This window comes from Osmerus mordax, chromosome 28 (genome assembly GCF_038355195.1).
Source record: "Osmerus mordax isolate fOsmMor3 chromosome 28, fOsmMor3.pri, whole genome shotgun sequence".
NCBI classification, from domain to species: Eukaryota; Metazoa; Chordata; class Actinopteri; order Osmeriformes; family Osmeridae; genus Osmerus; species Osmerus mordax.
The window spans coordinates 2,561,248-2,585,265 of record NC_090077.1 but is presented as its reverse complement, the minus strand read 5'-3'; the positions used below and the strand labels follow the sequence as shown (position 1 = coordinate 2,585,265).

Below are 24,018 nucleotides of genomic sequence, written 5' to 3'. Positions count from 1 at the left end.
ATAGCTTTGATCTTCTCCTTGGGATTTGAATGCGTCGTACATTCAAGTCAAGATCTCACACCTCTGGGACCAACTCATACATGTACCTGACCTGTAACACGTACATAGCGGGAATCCTTCTCTGCTCTTCCTCCCACACGCACACACACTGCAAAAAACATCCCCCTAGCCACATACTTTAGACACACACGCAAGCAAAGAAACCCGCTCACAGCCTTCCCCTGACACCTGCACACCACACACACCCTCAACAAGCTACTCTCAGCATCTCCAGTAAACCCACACCACAGTCGCTGCCTTCACTGACGCAAGGATGTGTCTATTTTTCCCCTCAGGCTTTTCCCACCATCGCCAACGCTCTCGCCCCTAATTAGTCAACGAGGGCCATATAACCGTAGGGAAAGCGGGTCAGAGGAGAGGGGGTTCTCACGCCTGCAGAACCAAAACAAACAGAGAAGGAGGAACAACACTCGAGGCAGGCCATAGCAACTGTAGCCAGGGGCCACTGATAGTGCTGTGTGTGACTGCACGGATAATCTCTATCAGGCAATGGAACAATCCACAGGGGACTTTTAATCTCACAGAATAGGGAGAGAGAGAGAGCCATCACTGTAGGAGGTTACAAATGTTTTCATAATGGCAAAGAATAACACCATTAAAGATTGTGGTTGCAAAACATATCAACATTAGTCATTAACTGGTTGATGGATAACAATTATTATTTTTTTCCCCAGGATTGGTTTTCCACATATTGTTGGTATCATGTTTTGAATGTAACAGTTTTATTGCTATTTTGATTCTCTGTGCTGAATCTCCATGATCAGGCATGGAAGAGACCAGAGGAAGAGACCAGTGGAAAAACCAGGGTTAAGGTAACAAAGGATAGTGTGAGAGCCATCAGACTGGCCGATCACAGACTGTTAAGCCCTCAGACTGGCCTATCACAGGGTGAGAGCTATCACACTGGCCTATCACAGAGTGAGAGCCATCAGACTCACCTATCACAGCGTGTTGAGATTGGATAGATATGACCGATAAGCCGTAGTTTTAAGCTGTGGGAGTGGGAGGAGTGAAAGGGGATCAGTCCGCAGCAGTGTTTAGAGGTTCAAACACCCCTCTGGGGAGAGAAATGGATCGATCCACTCTGGCCAGGATCCAACCTATCCCCAGCCTTTCACTAGATATCCTTCTACACTAGCCATCCCTCTAAGTCTCCACATACACCCACACACACAGCAATGAATTCAATCCAATTTTTAACACCTTACCACATATTTGAACTAGACCTGACCTCCCCCAACACCAGCTGTGATGGGATCTCTGTTACCCATGTGTGGTGAACAAGCGCATATCTGGGGGTATCTCAAAGGCCCCACTAGTCGGGCTGTGGTGCGTCCTGCCGTCACCATACCCCGATTAGAGGGAAGAGAGAGGTTAAAATAGAGCTGCTGCCTCATTAGGCAGCGCGGGCCCGCTCTGTTTGGCTCGGGATCCCACCTCTGGGTGCCCCGCCTAAGGCACTGAAGACAGGCCTGGGCCCGGAGAGACTGCAGGCAGAGGACGCAAACAAACCCCGGAGGCAGAGCTCTCCACCAATCACACTCAGACAACTCCGCTTCTCCACCAATCACACTCAGACAGCTCCGCTTCTCCACCAATCACACTCAGACAGCTCCGCTTCTCCACCAATCACACTCAGACAGCTTCGCTTCTCCTGGAGTCCGGCCAATACACATGCTTCAGACGAAGAGGCCGTTGGCGTGTGGTCCGTCGGGTTTCCCCCAACGGGGGGGGACGACGGTGGCCAAGCACCAAGTCGATTGATTGCGGTTTTCCCCCGTCTGACTGTCCTACAGAAGTCAAACATCCACTGTACACGGATGTATTGAAAGCAACGAAAAAACAGAGCGGATGCCTTCCATGCAAATCGCACATGCATCGATATCCCTTGTATTCCAACACCTCATCCCCCGATGTCTGTGATTAGGCCTCGTTGCAGGACAGAAACGGGTTGATAGGAGTGGGGTTGCCGGGGGCCTGTCTGTGTTTGGGGACACGGCTGGCGCGGAGAAGTAGGAGGAGGAAGAGGAGGAAGAGGAGGCAGGGACAGTGGGTGTCCGGGGGCCGTTTTTCAGCCCCTCGCCGTGACAGTTTTATCCCAACTGAGGGGGAAGGTAACACAGGCAACGGCACAAGGAGGAGCCATAAACGTCGGGCTCGCGCCACGGTGCCATGGTAATGGCTGACAAACGGCTGGCTGGCTCATGTCACAGCCGGCAGAGCCAGACACATGTGCAGTTCTATGTCCTCCTCTATCAGGGTGAGGCGACAGGGACGGCAGAAATCACCCTGGGCTCCTCTGTAAGCGTCACACAGAGTGACGGTTACAGGGACAAACTGCTTCAGACACATTCACACCAGCTAGAATATTGTCGCCGTAAAGAGCTGGCTGTACAGACCGAAAATATAGTCAATTGCCAAAAGCCCATAAATTCAGTTCTAAACAATTACTTTTAGCCAGGGGAATGCACCTCTAATAGTGAATGAGAGTTGATTTGATTAAACCAAACACACATGCTGGCTAAAACAGCTCAGTGAGACAAGCTGTCTCTCTCCAAACATGGTGATCCGCTTGAGTCTTGAGATTCCCAGCAGCATCAGCATTAGCAGGACACCAGTGGTGACTGGTCTAGCTGATGTGGCCGGACAAGACCCTTAGGGTAGGTCAGGGACATCTGGCAGAAATGTCAACAGAGATGCAGCTTGGAAAATAAAAACAGTAACATGAAAATACTGCAGCTGATCCCTGCCTAGATGGATGATAGTTGAATATGACGCAATAATATTTGGAATAAATGAAACTCCAGCAACCCACATCTTCTCCCCTAGAAACTGGGACAGGGAGAGTAGATAAGAGGAGTTTAAACTCATGGAGAAGAGTCTGGATTATCTGGTGACACGACAATGTGTCCTTCCTCTCCGAACGTGCCTCTCTCAGCAGTGTAACGCAACTCTAAACAAGCAAGCAGATGACCGTGATAGATTTTCTAAAGCTGGGGAAACTGGGGAAAACAAAAGCCTTATGTCTTATTGATTGTGACCTTTCATCTTTAACACGCAGAATATCAACCAGACATCCACACACCCAGTGCTTTGCATCGTCTCTATCAACTGGGCCGGGGAATGCCATTCTGCTGCCATTTTACACAACATGAAAGATTGATTGAGTCCTCTCCACAAAGCTGGGTATGGCTGTGCCGTGGAGAGGCACAATAAGAAAAAAAAAAATTGCTTCCAATCGCAACGATCTTTACGGTCCTATTTTATTCATGTAATTGAATAAACCTGGGGCGAGTACAGTATGAACTGATGAGTACAGGGCATGCTGACTTGATAAATGCACAGCTGCCTCAGTGCCTGCGACCTTTGGCAAGGTCATGACATCACAGCTGCTGCGTTAAAGACCACTGAATGATTTAGATGGCCCTAACTCATCTTTTTCATCCACAACCACTGATATTCCCTTGAGTGCTTTGTCTTCTGTTAGGGGAGTGACGCCCACTTCAACCTGTGGCTCGTCAGGGTTCCCGAAATCACTTTATCCCAGTACAGCTACCTCAGTCTTGCACAGTAGCTGGCAAAAGAACAGGTAAGATCTAACCACAATTCAACCTGAATTAATTTCTGTTCCCTTACAGATCCATTAAAATGTATAATTGAAAATAATCCACACACTTTAGATATAGTTGCCCATTTTTTACATTTCTGTTCAGAGTGCACAGAGATGAAGGGAATCTATCCTCTTCTTTTGTCATCGTATACTCACCTCTCGTTTCCCTCTAACTTAAAAAAAAAAAGAACGACAGTAAGCTATACCTACTTTTCCAGTTCCCTCTAAACCACTATTGACATGCAGGTGTTCTTACCTGTGTCCTGTCTGAACTGGTGCATGGACTGCAGGTCGATGACGTAAGGAGCAAGTTGGGCGTCCACCTGTCCCAGCACCACCGTCCCCCTGGCGTCCCCCTTCAGCACGTTCTCAATGTGGTGGCACACGGCCGCACTGTACGGCCTCCAGCGTCCATGTTCGTTCAGCCACTCCCAGACCACCACTCTGGCCAGGTTCTGAGGGGGGTACCCGAGCCCGTTGACCGACACCAGCACCCCAGAACCTGGACGAGCCATCTGCCCTCAGTGGTGCCTGCTGGTTTTAGCTGTCGCAAGTGCTGTGCCAGAGGTCCACGACTACCCGGAGGGTCAACAAAGTGGCCGAAACATCGTCGAGAGAGAAGAAACGGCGTGTCAGCAGTCGCTTATGTACTCGTTGGTCATGTGGACTTTGGGGAAACGGGAGTCATCTGGGTCGTCCGACTGGGTATCCTCCCCCAGGTCCTTCCTGGAGTGCGGTTTCTCTGTCTTTGATCAGCGTCTTCTGAAATGTCGAAGGCAGGATCGTTCCTCTTGTGGCTGGTGATGTTTGAAGTGGCAGATGATGAGCTTTGCAGTGGAAAGCTTCTGTGGGAGCCAGACTCCGACTTCTGTAGAACGCTCACCAAATACGAGATACTCTGAGTAAGAGAAAAGTACAGTCATTTGAGTTTGAAATGAAGAAAAAAAAAATACATCACGACCGTTAAGTCACGAGAGGAGCCATCAATAAAAACAATGCTTTAATCTAATGGATAGGTCTAAGAAACCAGTCTATTGTATATGTGCGTAAATGTCCAAGTGTTAAGATATGAGACCAGCCAATAGTTTCAACGGCCAAGGCCAAAAACCTTTCTGAAGAATTATCTGCACAAAATATGAACATTTAAAACGACATCTTGAGATCTAAGATAGCCATGGGCTTCAACAACCCCCCGTTTAAAAACTCATGACGGGTTATTCTTGAACATTATCTACGGTTTTAGTTCATACAACAACAAAAAATTACATTTGTTATAATACGGTTATCCAACAAATGCGTTAATTGCGTTGACCATGATGATAAAGACGCATATAGGCTACTGTACAGTACGTTACACATCAAAACAGATACATTCCGCGATCCCGTTTTACCTGTTAAATACTGTTTATAGTAGCCTATAATTTATTCGCATAGGCTACGAACCCATAAAATGGTACGAACATCAAATAAAATGTATTTACCAGATATATTTTACGCTCTGCGGCGCGATATGGACATGGAGGTTATTGTTCTAGATCAGCCAAGCTTGCATTGATTCCTTGATGTTGGTCGTCATACAGACCTGTGGGTTGCGATGTCTGTCAGGTAAAGGTAGCATATGTCCCCGAACTTGCCGTGCAATAAAAACAAGGCGCAAATAATGCAAGCTTTCGTCCGATGTTCACTCACTGCAGTAGGAGAAACTGTTGAAATTATATGTTATATCTGCAAATCTTCGTGACAGAAATCCTCTTCGACTCTACAGATCCTTAGATGAAGAATACATGAGATTTTGGAGATGGTATCCTAAACAATCAAGACAATCCTCCGCTCTTTGTCCAAGAAAAGGTTGTTATAGGCTACTTCCGTGCCTCGGTTTATCCTAACTCTGCTATGTATAAACAGTCAATTGCATGCCCTAATTACAATTTCCCGAACGTGAACTGCAGGGCCACCTTGAGGTAGGCTAGGCTTTATTATTTCCCCTTTAGAATCTGTCTTACTTTCATGCGCTCATATTATAAATAACCGATGTAACCGCAAAACTGGTCCAAAATTACGCACAAAGGTTCATGGACACATGTCTCGCTGAACGTGAAAATCTTAACCGTTCCCTTGGCTACAGACGCAGGCAACTAGAACGTCGAGACAGAAAATGAGAATAGTGAGTAGGCTACCTTAAAGAGAGACCGGGTCGGGGACCCATTCCAAATAGACCACAGAAGATAGACGATATTGTGGGCAATGTTCAAATCAGCCAGTTGATTAGAACTAATGCTGCACAGTGAAGCAAAGTTAATTAAATACATTTATACGGACATATGGGTCCAGGGTGCCCATGGCGTCTTAAGTTGTCATTAGAGCGCTTTCTAAGGGAGTAGGTTTATATGCTGGTGTTGTGCTCCCAGATGCACCCCCGCCCTGAAAAGCACCTCCTCGCGGGAGTGCGCACAAACACTCGAATCAAAAAGTGAAATATTGTCTCGATATCGCAAACAAACGGAGGGGAGACAGCTGTCTCGCATAGTAGTTTTTTGTTTAGAGAATAAAAGAGAATGACGTTGGTTATTTGTGTTCTTCTGGTGTTCTTCTTTACACAAAATCCTTAAAACTCGTAATTCAAAACGTATAATGATGAAGGCAAACCAATACTATTCTTGTTCTTAGATTTCTTGTTCTTGCATTTCAGGACAGGCCTTGTTTTTCATTTGATGTAAATGCACTGCACCCCCTGCTAACTCTGACTAGGAAAGTGACACATGCATGAAACTTACTCTGGTTACTCATACTAGTCCCCCCCAGTGTACAGTAAGAATAATTGATTCTGGGATATACAGAACTTACAATAGAGGGGGTGCATTTCAGGGCAGGTCTGTGTTGGGCCTTGCCACGAAATGTGAGGGGGTGCTTTTCAAAGTGGGGGTGCATCTGGGGGCCCAACACTTGTTAATGGTAAAATGATGCACATTTACCACATTTTAGTAAACATACTGGTATTAACGGGACTGCCAATGTAAAACACACATATTTGAAGATCACAAACATGCTCACTCAGGTGGCTACTATGTCCAAGCTGGATCATTTAATAAAGACAGACTTTGACCACAACTTGTGCTAACAGATAGCATTATACGCTGTCTTATTGTGCGTCTGTCATAGCCTATATGCTTTAGCGCCCCGCGAACCGCTTAAGTGCGAGAGGGCACGCGATGGATTGCTAGTGATGTCATGATGTTGGAAATGCTACCAGAAGAGGGCAGCACGCATCCATTAATCAACAGCCTCAAACTACTTAAAAAACGTCCTGGCCAGTATTGTGAGAACATAATTGCTAAATGCGAACATTCAGGGTACATGGTAGTCAATTGTTTTAAAAGTTTTAAAAACAAAACGAACAAAGGGAATAGGTTATAGGCCTACTTGTGGTCTTTACTTGTGGTGTTTATTATTCGCTGCAGTGTCACTTGAGAAAATCTTCACCGGTTCTGTTGCCCAAGGTGGACACCTAGTGGCTTCCAAACGAACTTCAAATACAAAACAGGAGGATGAAGTTTTGAAAGTGACTGTGACGTGTACAAAGTTTGATAACATGTTGATTATTTTATGATTATTTTGTTCTATGGAGGATGGTGAAATACACAAATGGACGACACTCAACTGCCATGCTGAACAGGGAAAACAATTGGTGAGTGAAACATCCATAAGCAGTCATCAGAAATCAGATAAGAATGTTGGATTAACCTGTTTGTTTTTGAGTGTAGACCACTCTCTACTTTATAGGCCTTGTAGTGTTGTGTAGACCGCCGTGTCTCTTATGTTTGAGTAGACCGCTGTGTCTATTTTGTGTTTGAATTGGCCTTGTAGTGTTGCAGACCGCTGTGTCTGTATTTGAAGAGGCATTGAATTATTGTAGAACATTTGAGGGCATTGCTTTCACTTAGCATAAGCACATTTTCGGACAGATGAGCAGAGCTGAGTAGCCTAACAACGCTGGCACCGTTGATTGAATCAGCTTGTTTCAACTGGTGAATGAATGACATGCTGGATAGCTAACCTGCAGGTTAGCTGTTTTGACAATATAAAGTGGATACTTTATTTTCAGCAAAGATGCACTGAATTGTCTACATGGTAATGACTTAAAGTATTGTTTACAGATAAGCCATGTGTAGGGCTGTCCGCAGTTCTGAATTTTATTTATTACTTTATCAGAAGGGGCCCCTCGAGAATGCTCCGCTCTTTGTTGTAGTCTAGCTCCGCCTCTGATTGATCCATTGACAACACCTGCGTGCTATCAGGGGACAGGCACGCAACCCGAGTACTGCTGTACTTACCTGTACTAATTCAATTTCCAACATTCAAACATTGAAGAGTTGAGTTTCTCAACACATTATACAGGAGTAAGAAATTGCTTGCTTTATTGTAACATAGTCTTCAAGGACCAGTATGTGAGGTGAAAAGCATGTGGTTATAATGCAACTCATTTGACGTAACATTTCTATATCAAAACAAACAATAAATAAAAATCCTTTACCATTTAAAATATATAATTAAGAACAGATCATATCATAAGTGATTGTGACCGTGATGTTTTTGTAAATGCCCATGTCACAGCATTGTAACCTCATAAAGCTTTTGGTCTCACAAACTCCATGCAGTCTCACACAATCGCACTTTCTCTCTCACTCACTCACTCACTCACTCACTCACTCACTCACTCACTCACTCAACACACACACACACACACCTCTCTCTCTTACTGCATTTGAACCATTTGATAACTGCAAATCAGTTGCCAGGCAGCAACAATTAGAGCTCCTTCCTCCTTGAAACTTGCCCCCAAAGCCCAATGCATAAATAACCGGCAAAGTACCACCAGTTACAATTACAATAGCACATTAATATTCTTTCCTAGCGTGTTATTCATGTATTTACATTACAAGAAGATTGGATTATATTACTTGTTGATATGACTGGGCAGTATTGCTGACCAGATGAAATATGAAGGGAATTTCCAGTAGTAACCGTGGCTAGATGTATATGAATCACCAGATTAGCAGGCAATAAAGCAGATGTTTGGCAGGTGGAAGTAGTGCACCATGTTAGACGGAGTGAAGAGAGAGACAGAGAGAGAAAAGACAGGATATGTAAGTCACATGGGGTTTAAAACAAAACGTTTGGCATGCTCATAGTAGTCCCATTTCTACTTATGGAAAAAAAAAGTACTCAAACAAAGTGGATTTCTCTTTTTTTGTCCATTTTCCATTTTACTTTCTTTGTTGCGGTGTTGCATAAAAAGCAGCCGGGTACACAGTAGGTGAAGCTTGCCTGTCGCCCTCCAGGGTGTGAGCGCTTAAACTGTTCTGTCCGTCCCGGAGCGCTTCCTCACCACCTTGCCCCCGTTGACCTGGTCCACAGCCAGCGTCTCCAGCTCAGCCTGGGGCGGGGCCAGGGGCGGGGTGTTGTGAGGGATGCGGTGGGCCACGCCCACATGGGCCCGATGCTGGCGGTCCCGGGCCGGGCTGTGGCGGGGGCTGGACGAGGCGCCCATGGAGGAGCGCTCGGAGGCGATGGGCGGGATGACGGCGGGGCGCTCCCGTAGCACGTGCGGCTCCGGCGTATCCCTGGCGGCCTGCAGGAAGGGGGTGGGGTCGGGCATGGCGTCCACCGCGTCGCGGAGGGCCACGCGCCTCCCGTCGGCCCCCAGGCGGTACAGCTCCGTCAGCTCCGAGTGCAGCGGCTGCGACAGGCTCTTTTTCATGCGTCGGCGGGGGGTCTCGGGCTGGCGGTCCTTGGCGGGGGGAGGGGTGGGCTTGTAGGAGCTCACGGGGCTCACGTTGGGGCTGCCCTCCGAGGAGCTCCCTGCCAGCAGCTTCTTCTTGGTGGCGTGGAGCTGAGAGGTGAGGTACGCGATGGTGCTGGCTCTCTGCTCCAGCTCCCCCGACAGCACGGCCAGCTTGTGGCTCTTCATCCTCAGCTCCTCCAGGTACTTCTTCTCCCGCTCCTTGATGGTGTTCTCCAGGACGGAGATCATGGCGTTCTTCTGCTCCAGGTCCCTCAGAAGCTCCGAGTTCTCCTCCTGCTTCAGCTTCAGCTGAGCCTCCAGCTCCTCACACTTCTCGTGCAGCTCTCTGCATCGGGCCTCGCTGTTGTCTGTGCACACAGCAACACACAAGGTCACACATACTAAGGTTTAGTATAATTAGACTTTGAACTTGCACCACTCATTTAAGATGTATTCCTATATGTTGAATGTATGCACCTTCCTGCCAAAGTCAATGCCTTGTTTGTGCAAGCTTTCATGGCGATTAAAACCCTTTCTGATTCTGATTACTAGGTACAGTAGGGTTCACACAAACACAGATATAAGGTATACAGAGGCAGCCAAGACAAAGGCAATTAGGCGAACACACGCACACATTTATTTGTCATTAGTCCGTTGAGTGCCAGCACTAATCATGGATTGAGCCAGTCAGCTGAGATCAGTCGGTGGGGGGGAGAGAGAGCGAGAGAGAGTCTGGGCTGTGGAGACCTATTTGCAGTGGAGCAGAGAGCTCCCTGTCTCATATTGCAGCTCTGGTCGATAGCAGGGCACGGCTCTCTTCTGACCTTCATCATCCCTACTACCCTTAGTTTGTACTAATACTGCTCCCCCCCCACCCCTCCCCAACATCACCCCACTCCGCCCTCTGGCAGCCATGGCAACTCCCTCACAGAGCTAAGATGCAGGCCTATCTGTCTCATCCAGGTGATGCTACATTATAACCCTGGATCACATTGCCATTGATCATATAGAGAAATCGAATGAAATCTCAGCCACCCCACCCCTGGATTTCGGGGAAAAACTACAATTACCATGCAGCCTTTATACAGCAGGACTTAGCCCAGGCTATCCCAGGCATAGGGAGCTTTTCTGGTTCCATTATCTCTGATAGACAGAATCCCTTCCTGAGCTGCAGTGTGTGTGTGTGTGTGTGTGTGTGTGTGTGTGGGGGGGGTTACTGGTGCCTCTACCCCAGTAAAAGGGGGTTGTTGTCTCTGTACTGGGCCCCAGCTGGAACTGCCCTGCTGCACTAAGTAGGTTGCCGGCCGTGCATTAGCACTGCCAGACCTAATCTAATTTCCTGCACTGCAATCTGCGTGTTGTCCCACACAAACCTAATACTGTCTCTCACCACTGTCTCCACAGCACTGCTCAGAACAGGGCCAGACACAGTTCTCTGTCAGTGAGGATGGCAGTGTGGCCACACTGGGATTATTTGGGAAGCTGGTGACCCCTTCAGTGTTTCAGCAGTCTTAGAGACAGAAAATCAAAGATCAAGGCTTAATTTCTGGTTAATATAGGTCATCTTAGCTTAACCCTGAGGTCAGAGATCAGCAACTGCTTGTCAAGCCATTCTATTTGGCTTCTTTGGGTTACGATATTGAATGTGTTGGTAGAATATAGATCTTATATCCTATAGGTAAGGGATGTCAAATATAATCCTGTGTCCCATTCTATAATTAGGAATGTGACATGGAATACAACTGGACCCTTGTCTGATTCTGCTTTACAGTCAGGGCACAGTGTACAGGGTTCTGCGGATGGTTCCACGGCGTGACCGCGGACCGTTCTGCCGAGTGACCATGGACCGTTCCGCTGGTTGACCACGGATGGTTCTACTGCGGCTCTGAATCAGGCCTCTGTTGTGACTCTGGCATGTTCTGGGTAACGGGGGGAGGGGTGGCGAGCCTGGCGGTGAGCAGTCAGGGGTGGGGGGAGGGGCCCCCTGAAACGGCAGGGGTCCTGCAGCGCTTCCTGGGTGGGAGCGTGTTACCAGGATACAGCCGGTGGTTTCTGCAGTCTCCCTGGGCATGGGCTCCACAGAGAGAGGGGGCTCTGTTCTGCTGCTGCCTTATTTATAGCCTGGCTGCTTTTGAAGGGCCTGGTCCTCGTGGCACTTTTACTATTTCTAATCGCTGAGGAGAAAGCATGCTACAACTGATTCGATGCATGTGCTATTCTTAAGTCAGACATGTGCTATTCTTAAGTCAATGTGTGTTATATATTTTTGGGCAAATGCCGATCCTATGCCAAACTAACCATTTGAACAGATCATTTATACAAAAGAGGATTTGTGGTTGGTGGGGATGGCTACAGTATTAAATCAGAAACAAAAGGTGTGCAAACACTGTTGGCTTGGTGTAGTAAGTACATTGGCTGGAATGCAGACACTGGTATATCTTAGGCTAGCCATACAAAAGGAGAATTGAAAGAATGACCGTTAACTTAGCATTCAGCGCCCACTCTCACTACAGCTCACACTGCAACGAAGGACCAGAGCGGCCTCTAATCCAAGCAACGCCAGGGGCACAACAGGTGAACCTGATATGTGCGCTGGGTGTGTGTGTGTGAACCTGTGCTTGTGTGGCGGAGGCAAGGGAAGGTCTCACCTGATGGATCAGAGCTCCTCAACGTCAGCTCGTATGTCAGGTCTGTAAACAGAGCAGAGGGTCACATGACACCATGAGATCAGGGTGTGACGGGTTCGTCTGGGACGGTGGGCGGCTCCGTCAAGGAGCAGGCCGGATCAGGACAGACGGACGGGGCAGCAAGCAGCATTTGGTCAGAAGCACAACAACAACAACAACAACAGCAGCTAGCTCATCCAGATGGGTGGCTAGCATCTCACCGACCCCAGGATTAGTGAGAGTTCCAGGGCCAGCTTAGCACCAGCAGGTCACACAGGGTTATGGGACTGTCGGGGCTAAAGCATAGTGAAACATGTATAATAATAATCAGCTTTCCAGCGTGACTTTGGTCTACTGCTCGGACTGTCGATGCTGCTGCTAAGGAAGCAGATGCATGTCCAGTTGCAGAGCTGCTCTAGAGGAGTGTCGTGTCGGCGTGTCGTTCAGGGCGGGGGATGTTTACCTGTGCAGTGCTGCTGTAGCCGTCTGATCTCTGAGTGGAGGCCCTTCAGAGTGTTGGCGTGGTCCTGCTGCAGGAAGAGGAGGTTTTTCTGGGCGCTGTGCAGTTGATTCTCCATTGTAACGTTGGCAGATGCCATCGGTCGACACTACTTAGACACCCAGCAGCCCTCGACACCTGACACACAGGCGGCAGAAGGACAACATCATCACTCTGGTCCCCTACTGGATTGCTTCCCCATCTCAGATATTTGGGATGGGCTCTGGCAGAACGGTGTCACTGGCCAACCAATTCTAATCCTTTTTGGGTGATACTCTGAACAATCTCTACATGGCAACACCATCAAATCCATTAACAGCATTGACTATTAGTCATACAGTCGGAGAATCTAGGAAGGAAAGAGTAGCTACAACAGTGAAAATAAGTTAGCTTAGAAAAGGCTACATCAGATAGCTATAATGGAGCTTTTAAGATACAACTTCCCTTGCTTTGTTTGCTTACTCTAATAGGCAAAAAATGCTGATGTTGACCTATTGATTTTATAATAAGAGTGGGCAGTCTTGGCTTCCATATCTCTAGGGACATACAGTATCTTATCGTTTGTAATAGCTTTACTAGCACTGAACCTAAACAAAAGCTTGCTGTTTGCCTCCGCATATATACTCCCCAAAAACTGTGCTAAGGTGTCCTACCTGATGTTAAGCCATTTTCAATTCCCACAATCTCTTGTATTTGAAAGAAGTTTTTATCAACAGGTATTCAAAAAAGACTAGGCAAATTTCTAGGCAGCCCAAAAAAAGAAAAAAGACATCTCCATCCTTGCCCAGATAACACACAGACGTTGAGAGAGAAGTAACCCACGTTTTCACAAATCCTCAGAACACGGAAGACGTCACAGGGACACAGGGTGCGGCATAAGGCAGCCCCCCCCCCCCCCCCCGCGGCCCCCCTCCCTCTGCCCCCTCTCCCTCCTTGGACGCCCTTGCTTCCAGAGAGAGAGAGAGGGCCATCCCTCAGTCACAGCAGCTCCATTGTCTCCACCCTCTCCCCAACAACACCACTGGGATCAGGGGGGGGGGGGGGAGGGGGGGGGGGGGGGGGCACATTGATTCACCCTCCCTGAGTGCCGAAACACAGAAAAAGCTTTCCCCTTGCATACATTAGAGAGCTTCAATAAAACATCTTTCGGCTTCTTCCTCTTACATCATCTGCTCACCAACATGAATAAAACATTCACTATCACCTCATATGGAATCCCAGCACATGCTCCTTACTAGTCAGACTCAGGTGAAAATCCGTCTGTGTATCAGTCATATATGACCTCCAGTACAGTTGAGTCATACACACAAACGGTGATGTCATACAGAGTTAATCTATAATAGATGCGTAATCCCAAGTGCTTCCTGTACACCTCGCATCGCAAGCACAGTCTCGTGCATCACACCCCCTTTTCCTGGAACAGACCGGATGCTGATAGCTTCAGTTTGATCATCGGGGTCCTGATCCTCAATTTAAAAACAGAATACATTCCTATGACCATGGCTGAGGTCACCGTACGAAAACCATACTAGCTACAGGAAAAGCGATCACAAACCTTTACAAATGACATCACATTAGACTACATCCCTGTTACAGTCACAGCCAACTGTCTTCCTTCTAATGAATACAAATCAAATGACAACAATGAAACCATGACAACAATGTGCCACCTACTAGTATCTCTGAATGCTCTCCTCCCCTTTCCCCAATACAATAACCATCATTTCCTCACACTGAATACACAGACATAAATAATCAATGAACTGCAGCACTAAACACAACTGTGGCTCCCATCCTCTTTAACGTATTGTAAATACACCACATGTGATATGGATCTCATTCTTTTTCACTCTTTTCATTCTCTATGTACTTTGGTTTGAGTACTGCCTTCCTTTGAATAACGTGAAGCACTTTATTTGTTGATAAAAAAAAAATTTGCAGGCAGTTAGAGAAAATTAACAGCCTGAATTGTAGTATAAAGTATTTGGCAAACGTTAGATAACTGGGGCTAACGTTTATACAGGCAAGATATCTAGCCAGCTAATTCCACATTTCCCAGGCACTTTCCTATTTCAGCACCTGCATTGCGGACAGCACCCGATACGACTTTCATACACTGCATCTGAAGGACTTTGATGGTGACCAAATTTGTCAACAAACAGCTAAGGTCATTAGCATGCTAGTAACTAACCAAAGACCACACATCCATCAGTGATAAATTCATGGATAAGATAAGCTGGGTAGTACTGTACATTCATTCTGATTGTGTGGCTGTACACACAGCAGCACCGCGCATGCCTCATTTGCTAATTTAGCATGTCATTAACGTTATACCACAGAACTATTCGTGTTAGAGCTAGCTAACGTTACTTGCCAATGAAGCTATTTAAAGCCAATGAACTTGATAATACTATAGCATCCAGCAGCAGGTGTAATTACGGGGCTAACGATACTAGCTGTCAATGAAATCAGCTAGCTACCCTAACGTAAACAGACAACCTATAATGGTACCTACCGGCTAAACGTGACAAAATAGTTGGATACTCTCTATAAGTAGAATTGTTTCAGCAGAAGCTAGCCTTTCTGGCTAAGCCGGTTATGCCATGTTCTGCATTGTGTTGATGATGTCAAGTGATCCTCTGTCGGTCGGCAGCTAGACAGAAAGCTGTGTCAGATTTCTCTCATCTCCCTGAGCTACAACAAAATACAGCGATGCATCATGGGAAGTCAGAAAAAAAAATCACTATATTTACCAGTCCTATTTAGAGGACCAAAGTAGTCCAAATTAAATTAATAATTAAATATTAGTTAATTAGTTTAAAAGCATTGATAACATAATAAATAACGTGTAAATAGTTTCTTATGTTCTTTTTTTGAGGGGGTGGACGGGAGGGCTAGTTTTCTCAGCCTCACTAAATGTAGTAGGGTCCAGTGACACCATTTTTATAATAATCCCAGAGAATAGCCTATTATCACACCTGCCTCCCACACCAGCACACAGACGATAAAGGAATATAAAATATTTCTGATTCTGATTCCTCTCACCCACCAGAATAAGATTCACTCTCATTGATACAAGGTACATTGACTTTCTATTAAAGCAATAATGAGTTATATTTTACATTTGTGAATTTGCACTTTTGGACATGCTTAGTTACTTATTTTACAGCGTACAGTGATACTTATAGCTCTAGAGCTATGATTCTTTAAATCTTTTTTTAAGAACCAGACTGATATTTTTTAATCGTAATTAACGTAAATCTCTCGAAACAATGTATCTCTAGCTCTATTAGCTACGTTGACTACTGTACATTGACTACTGTACAGTAGTTTCTTAGTTCCTCCATAAAAAAAATCTAGTTAGTCTACCTTGATTGTTACTTAAATTGGTTGTTCACCACCAATGTAGCCATGTCCAGTTAGAAAGTTAACTACGAGCGTCATCTCCATAGCAACAGATTCCTGAGCCTTACATGTTTTCAGATCCAATGCACTTGAGCCATCTCGTGGTCGGAAGAGGAACTTGCAAACATCAGTGACAGCCCACGCTACACTTTTTGAGGCATATCTCAGAGAGCATACCTTTAAAAGATGAAAGATTATTTAGTGCATTAAGGAAATATGAATTATTATATCTAAATGCATACGCGTTTTTCGAATCCTGTTCATTTGCATTCAGTAATGAGACTTGATCTTTATGCAAGTTTCTGAGATAGGAGGCACACTGGAAAATCTCCAGTTTTTTTTACTATCTTGGCTTAGTTCAGTCAGTTATGGTTTTGACGTTATACTGGTCGTTCCCTTTTTTGTCAGTCCTATTCCTTTAATATATTTCTTGACCGACAAAGGAATTCTTTATTTGTTCTGGGTAGACATTTTTTCTGCTTGTCTAGTAGGCATACAGTAAACTCAAACTGATAAACCCAGCCTGCATATTGAATACTTTTGTGTGTTTTCTTATGGGTTTCTCTGCAGATTTCGTAGCATTACAGTAGTGTTGCTTCTTACTTTTCTCTGTTGAGGTATATTGTGAAAACAGTGGACTTTTCATCTGGGCCAGAATGTCACCCTGTGCTCTCCACCACAGTCTGACTTAACTACCTTAAATTGTCTCTGGCAAGAGGAATTCCACAGCAGCACTGCTACCGCGTAAAATGATATGAACCAAAAACAAAAAAATCTATTTCACAACCAACCTAAGCAAGTGTCTCAAATGTAATAAAAAATATATGAAAAAAAGAGAAAGAGAAAAAAGTCTCACGGAATAAATGGGATTATTGTCTCCTTCCTGAAATGTTATTTTACGGAAGCAGCCTTTAATCTCTCTCTTTGGCTTTGGTATGTTTTTGACAAGGATTAAATTCTTCTCATATCTTTAGTTTTACTGATTCTGGCACAGAGCCCAGAACCTTATAGACCAACCAGTACTGTAGTGGTAACATATCCTCCCCCAGCATCCTTTCCAAAGCATAAAAAAATTAAATAAAAATCGGAAATAAAAAAACTGGTACGGTATATTCCTCAATTTTCAAGACTTACAGTACCCTTCTAGTAATTAGTTATACTTATAGGCTGTTAGTGTTCATCATCCGGTATCATGACAGGTAGTAAAATGACTAAATGAAGGGAGACTAACCAAATGAAACAGGAAGTGCTGCCATCATAAACTCCTATTGAAGCATTAAATCATGTGTGCTGGGGAAAGTGTCATGTTGTGTGTCACTTGGATAGACTCACTCACCAAACTGTAGAAACCCAGCAGTCTTGTGGAGATTCTGGATTTTCTATAACATTGTATTACGAGTTAAAAGTTAAAACAACCGTATTTCTATCATGCTTTCTGTCACAGTCATTCTGGAGTATAGGTTGCGTAACCATAGACACAAGTTATGTGTGGAATGTTGTGTCTCTCGTTTCCTTTCTGCAACCATTAGAAATAATGTCCTTTTTCTAACCCCCTTAATTCTGTACTTACGGACTATTATGTCAAAGGTGAAGAATGGTGTCTTTTGGTGTTACCCCCAATATATATTTCTGATTGGGTCCATCTGAGAAGCTTCCCCCAGCCACAAGCTTACCTCCATCCCTGAGCCGTTGACTGTCTGTGATTTCCTTTAACAAGCTGGCAGGTCCCATAAATGTGCTGGTGATTTACTGCCCTCTAGGCCTATAGATTGAAATTCTTTTTTATGACAAACTCTAGGAAATACATTCTTTCAAACGGCACTAAAGTCGACATTTGTGTTCAGAAATGTTCCAAGTGATGCCTAACAGACGGTTGTAAGGCAGTTGGACTTGGGCCCAAATGACCAAAGGGGGCCAAGGCCATACTGCCGGCAAAGCAATTAGAACGAACTAATAAGCGTTTGAAACGGCAGACAGTCAATCAAGGACACTGTGGACAGCCAGCAAGGGAAATGGTTAAACGGACCTGAATCCGGCATTGGGCACAAAGCTCAGCAGCTCTTGGGTGAGAAGATACTAAGAACACCATGTGTCAAATGCCATGAAATGCCACTGAAACCCAATCACATGGCTCTTGCAGCCCAGAATTCAATGCGGCAAAGTTTTTATTGCCTCCACTCTGACCAACTGCCAATACCAACACTTTTCAGGTTGTAATAGTTTTACAGTTATTATATTGAGGTTGGCAAGGCTAAATGCCCTGAAACTCTGAAAACCTAATTAAATTTTCCAAGAGTTTTTACGTGTGCAGGCAGACATAATCACTCCAATACTGAATTCAATGTGTCATTTATTTGATCAGATCAAAGAAACCAAGTCTGCCACTTCATTTACAGTAACTGAATGAAATGATTTATTTCAATTAATTCATTTCATTACAGAATGCTATTTACAGTCACATTTGGTTGTTCTGTCACTCTGCTAACACAAACTCTGAAAGTACTCTGAAAATAGCTTACCTGTGACTCTAGTACACAGGATTTGCAACAGAAAACTGTCAAGTTAGTCACAGAGGGTCTGTGTAAAGGTTTACTATGGACTCTTGCTCTACTGTGTGACTTATATTTTTGTAATGAGGCTGGACTAGCAGAGAGCATACTTTCAGAACAACTCATTTTCACAGTCCAGGGAAAGTAATGGAGCCTATGCAATTCAAAGCGACACTTTAATTACCAGTGGTTAATGGAGCACTACCACCAGGCTTAGAAGTGGTTGTAACTCTAGGTGACCACACAACCAGCCTGGATGGGGAAAATGCACCGCATCGTTACAGTATAATGAATCCTTCAACACGCAAAGGAGACGCTGTGATAAGACTTGGTGCCCTAGTGAAATGACATAGGATGGAAAAACATTGGGATTCCAAGGAGATAACAAAGCAGAGAGGGGATGATAAAAAGGTTTTAAGAACTGAGAGTTGTGTCTGAGAATCCAAGCATTCTGTCCTCCACAAACAAATATAGTTGGCAGTAGCTAAAGATTAACAAGCAGTAAACCTTCAGGAAAACATTCAAATCTAGGAAGGAAATCACAATGATCTCACCCCTGAAGGCTCTCCACCTAATTTGGTAATAAGATCTTAAGATGACCTTCCACATGCCTGTTATATTTAAAAGGTGGCTTCATTGCCATGGACACAATGTGCCACTGGATGTTCCCCAGTGGTGCAGCAGAAACAGACCTGCCTTTCTTGGCCTCAGAGCAGAGTACAGCCCAAACCTTCCAGGCTCTCGTTACAACCACCCCAACCACCTCTGCCTTGCCACCATAATCACAGCTCGCAGATAGAGCTCAGAGATTCTTTGTTTTTCCACCAAAGAAGCAGCCCCAACTGCTGTTTTTCTTCACTGTTTCCAATAGAAATATTTGATCCCGGTGTCTAGTCATAACAGTAAAGAAGATTCTGCTGACTCGTAGTATTTTAGCTGTTAGTTGTTCCACACCGGAGGAAGGAGCAGTCTATTTCAACTTCCCAGTCATCCTCAGGATAGAATGATTCTCTAACTGCAACGGTTTTTGAATTACATTGAAAGTTGAAGGTGGTGATGTTATTGGCTTAGTTTATACTACTATATATTGTACTTTAGAAGTATGTGCATTTTTTGCAAAGAAGACATTAATATTTTGGTGCGCTGCAGCAGTGAACTATGAACATAAGGTGTTGAAATGCAGAGTAGATGTTCAAGACTTTCCAGCGTGATGATTTCTTACTGGGTCGAGGCCGTCCAGGCTTCTGTGTGCCGCTACGGGGCCGGGCCGGGCTGGGGCAGGGCAGGGCAGGACTGTGTCAGGCCCCCTGTTGTGATTGGGCTGCAGACCTCCCTGTCTTTAGCGCTGCTCTGAGACTACAGGAATCTGACATATTTGCTTGCTGGTCCTCACAGGCCCAATTGAACCCTCAGAGTGATGGAAGCCCTTAAAGCACACATCATTAAACACTCCCACTGGCCCAGCCCAGGGTGAGGAGAGTCCAGGGGTCCACACCGGGCTCTGGGACTGGGCCGCAGGCCCCGGTACTGCCCCTGTACGTCACGTTTATTTATGGGTGTTAGTAGAACCCAACGTCCGGATTGTGGACAGGGGACTGAGGTCACACGAACCCTACAGATTATTTCTGACTGTACAGACATACATGTACATACTTCACATATAGATTCAAGTGAAATACCAAACTTTTGTTTTAAAACACTTTTTTTCAGATGTTTAGGTTTAAAGATGTGAAACGGGCCGTCAGAGAACATAACATGAGATTGATGGAGGCAGAACTCGTTCTCGTGCAGCACTGCACACCATTACCCAGTGCAGGAATGTTGAGCCTGTGCTCCTCTCTCTTTCCGGTGTGGAACTAGCAAGCATGAGCTACATGCTAAGGGATCATAAGCCGTAAATAAACACTAGCTGCTGTTTATACATCTCACATATGGATTTTAGTGCCTGTGTGATCTCCAAAGGCCTTGGGCCCGCTCCAGGAGAGCAGGGCTACTCATCCTTTAACAGAGGCCTCCAAATAAAACAGGGCTGTCCAGCCAAGCACAACGAGCTTCAGAGCTATTTTCCACCATCTGTGTGGCCAGGCAAAATACAAGGAAACCATTTGAAACCTCTGAAACCTTCTCCCGATTGAGAAAACTGTAGATCAGCGAGATTGATGAAAAGGCCAAGTCAACGCACTGTCAAAGCTTTTCCTGAACTTACGTTTTGCACTGCAGGGTGGGGGAAAAGAATAGTCTACCGCCTCTCCCAGCAGTGTTTGAAGCTACACACTCCTCCTCTCTGTCACTATGCCACCCTCCCAGACTAATACCTTTCTATCCACCAGCCCAGGTTAATCCCCTGTACATCCGTCACACAAGGCTGATTCTAGATCCCTTGGCAAATCCAACTTGGAAGTTCCACACATTCCAGGGTCTAATGGGAACACCTCCTCATCCTCTGTCTCCTGTTGAAGGCTTCAGGGCCCACCTGCCCCCCCCCCCCAGCCCAGGGCTGCACAGCTGCTCTCTGCAGGCTTGGCGACCAGCAGCGACCAGGGTGGGAGAGCTCTCTCAGCTGTAGGGTCCAAGGGGCCTCGCGGAGGTACCCGGCTTCACGATCCTCTTTCAAAGGGAACAAGAAGGGACCACAGCCATTCCCCTCCCACCCCCTACCCCCAACCCCCATCCTCTCCCCGGAGCCCAGCTGCCTCGAGGGGAACCCAACACCCAGCTGGGCCTCCGTGTGAAACCAGCCAGCACAGGAAAGCCATGGATTACGGCCACCTTTTTCTACCCCATCTTCGTTGACGCCCCCTGTCGTCCTTGGCAGCCACCACCTCCATCTCCGCTCCTCTGCTCCTCTGCAGAACTGCGATCGAGGCCCTGTGCCTGACACAACTCTTCACGTGGACGTCATTTGACTTGCCAGGGGGGAAAATCTTGAACCAATTGTCTGAGAGGACAACGTTGTTATATTTTAGTTGATAAAACTTTCTTTTTCAACCATGCAGTGTAACAGCGGTGTTAGCTTTGGCTGATTCTGATTGATGGGTCACCAAAGCACAACACCGAAAAGGAAAACCACATTAATTAACAACAGATCATTTCTTCAGAATATGTCCTCATGGACAGCCCCAGTGTTACTCTGTTTGAGTATTACTCTATACGCTGTTTAGAGGCAAATCAGATCGAGTTTCAATTCAGGAAATTCTTCCCGTGTTGTATTTTCTTTCGGTCAGGGGAGGCTTGTGCCTTGCGGCTGGGCCGGGCCGCACAGCCAACTCAGAACGCTCCATGAAAAGAGGCTTTATCTGCCAGTCATTCACTCTCATTACCCCGAACAACACCTTGCCAGAAACACTTACACTTTACATTCATCAAAAAGGCCCCATTAATGATCTGCAATTGAAATGAGTGTGTAGCTGCTGGTTTGACAGAACACATGGCATGTCCAGTATACACAAACCAAAAATAAAGTCTAAACTTTCCCAGGGAGCTTTTCTATTACTGAAAAGGATTTTGGTGGGGGAAACAATTAAAGCCTTTGTGATAAGAAATAGTTTTGTTTATGTCATGTGCTACCATCGACATAAAGATTTTATAACCCTGTTTGGTGCCCTTGGATAATCCAGTAACAAGCACAAACAGTGGCATAAATCACCCTCAGGCTGCGTTTCACCCCTCCGGCAAAGATCTTTTGCTGAATCAAGTGTTTGGCAGAGAAAACAAACCCCTAGCTTTAACAACTCTATAACTGCAACATCAGGTGACGGTTACAACGTTCTGACTTGCACCATTGACGGCGTGCAGCGGGACAGAATCAGCTTTGGGGCGGGCCACCACACAGGCCCGTGCAGAGCCATCACGTCTGTAGATCATTAACGGAGGCGCTGATCTCTAAATGAACTTGACAGTCTGACAGAATGGAAGGCGAGGCGAGCATAATGGTTGTTGCCTCTGTGTTACATTTACATTTAGTCATTTAGCAGACCCAGAGCGACTCACAGTAAGTACAGGGACATTCCCCCCGGGGGGGCAGGAGTACGTGAGAGACAGAGAGGAGACAGCGAGAGAGAGAGACAGCCAGAGGAGTAGGTGAGAGACAGAGAGGAGACAGCGAGAGAGAGAGACAGCCAGAGGAGTAGGTGAGAGACAGAGAGGAGACAGCGAGAGAGAGACAGCCAGAGGAGTAGGTGAGAGACAGAGAGGAGACAGCGAGAGAGAGAGACAGCCAGAGGAGTACGTGAGAGACAGAGAGGAGACAGCGAGAGAGAGACAGCCAGAGGAGTAGGTGAGAGACAGAGAGGAGACAGCGAGAGAGAGAGACAGCCAGAGGAGTAGGTGAGAGACAGAGAGGAGACAGCGAGAGAGAGAGACAGCCAGAGGAGTAGGTGAGAGACAGAGAGGAGACAGCGAGAGAGAGACAGCCAGAGGAGTAGGTGAGAGACAGAGAGGAGACAGCCAGAGAGAGAGACAGCCAGAGGAGTAGGTGAGAGACAGAGAGGAGACAGCGAGAGAGAGACAGCGAGAGGAGTAGGTGAGAGACAGAGAGGAGACAGCCAGAGGAGTAGGTGAGAGACAGAGAGGAGACAGCCAGAGGAGTACGTGAGAGACAGAGAGGAGACAGCGAGAGAGAGACAGCCAGAGGAGTAGGTGAGAGACAGAGAGGAGACAGCGAGAGAGAGACAGCGAGAGGAGTAGGTGAGAGACAGAGAGGAGACAGCCAGAGGAGTACGTGAGAGACTGAGAGGAGACAGCGAGAGAGAGAGACAGCCAGAGGAGTAGGTGAGAGACAGAGAGGAGACAGCCAGAGGAGTACGTGAGAGACTGAGAGGAGACAGCGAGAGAGAGAGACAGCCAGAGGAGTACGTGAGAGACAGAGAGGAGACAGCGAGAGAGAGACAGCCAGAGGAGTAGGTGAGAGACAGAGAGGAGACAGCGAGAGAGAGACAGCCAGAGGAGTAGGTGAGAGACAGAGAGGAGACAGCGAGAGAGAGACAGCCAGAGGAGTAGGTGAGAGACAGAGAGGAGACAGCCAGAGGAGTACGTGAGAGACTGAGAGGAGACAGCGAGAGAGAGAGACAGCCAGAGGAGTAGGTGAGAGACAGAGAGGAGACAGCGAGAGAGAGACAGCCAGAGGAGTAGGTGAGAGACAGAGAGGAGACAGCCAGAGGAGTACGTGAGAGACTGAGAGGAGACAGCGAGAGAGAGAGACAGCCAGAGGAGTAGGTGAGAGACAGAGAGGAGACAGCCAGAGGAGTACGTGAGAGACTGAGAGGAGACAGCGAGAGAGAGAGACAGCCAGAGGAGTACGTGAGAGACAGAGAGGAGACAGCGAGAGAGAGACAGCCAGAGGAGTAGGTGAGAGACAGAGAGGAGACAGCGAGAGAGAGACAGCCAGAGGAGTAGGTGAGAGACAGAGAGGAGACAGCGAGAGAGAGAGACAGCCAGAGGAGTAGGTG

The 24,018-nt window shown here is 46.4% G+C and overlaps 2 protein-coding genes across 4 annotated transcripts in view; both read right to left on the bottom strand.

The window, feature by feature from the left end:
* Positions 1 to 5,909, bottom strand: part of dtx1 (deltex 1, E3 ubiquitin ligase) — a 33,086-nt gene extending 27,177 nt beyond the window's left edge. Inside the window, exons 1-2 of one of the 2 annotated variants that reach the window (XM_067231263.1) lie at positions 5,848 to 5,909; positions 3,927 to 4,568 (exon numbers count right to left, since the gene is read on the bottom strand). In XM_067231263.1, coding sequence (XP_067087364.1) covers positions 3,927 to 4,185 — 259 coding nt within the window. In that variant the 5' untranslated portion in view covers positions 4,186 to 4,568; positions 5,848 to 5,909. Of the gene's footprint in view, positions 1 to 3,926; positions 4,569 to 5,151; positions 5,498 to 5,847 lie in introns of those variants that run through there. The other variant, XM_067231262.1, reaches the window with a different exon arrangement.
* Positions 5,910 to 8,068: 2,159 nt separating this feature from the next.
* On the bottom strand, positions 8,069 to 15,255 carry ccdc92 (coiled-coil domain containing 92). 2 transcript variants are annotated; one of them, XM_067231265.1, is made up of 4 exons: positions 15,133 to 15,255; positions 12,582 to 12,755; positions 12,101 to 12,142; positions 8,069 to 9,820 (listed from the first exon to the last, which is right to left on the bottom strand). In XM_067231265.1, exons 2-4 carry the CDS (start codon positions 12,715 to 12,717, stop codon positions 9,021 to 9,023), a joined length of 978 nt encoding a protein of 325 aa, XP_067087366.1. In that variant the 5' UTR covers positions 12,718 to 12,755; positions 15,133 to 15,255; the 3' UTR covers positions 8,069 to 9,020. The 2 variants fall into 2 exon arrangements, with proteins under 2 accessions (XP_067087366.1, XP_067087365.1); XM_067231264.1 differs by lacking the exon at positions 15,133 to 15,255 and adding an exon at positions 13,271 to 13,449.
* Positions 15,256 to 24,018: the final 8,763 nt, after the last annotated feature.

What these genes read in the sequence shown, in the direction of transcription:
- ccdc92 (XM_067231265.1), bottom strand. Translation starts at nt 12,717, where the DNA reads ATGGCATCTGCCAACGTTACAATGGAGAATCAACTGCACAGCGCCCAG. An exon ending in GCTACAGCAGCACTGCACAG is followed by an intron (nt 12,143 to 12,581) that starts GTAAACATCCCC and finishes CTCTGTTTACAG; the next exon opens with ACCTGACATACGAGCTGACG. An exon ending in GAGGAGCTCTGATCCATCAG is followed by an intron (nt 9,821 to 12,100) that starts GTGAGACCTTCC and finishes CTGTGTGCACAG; the next exon opens with ACAACAGCGAGGCCCGATGC.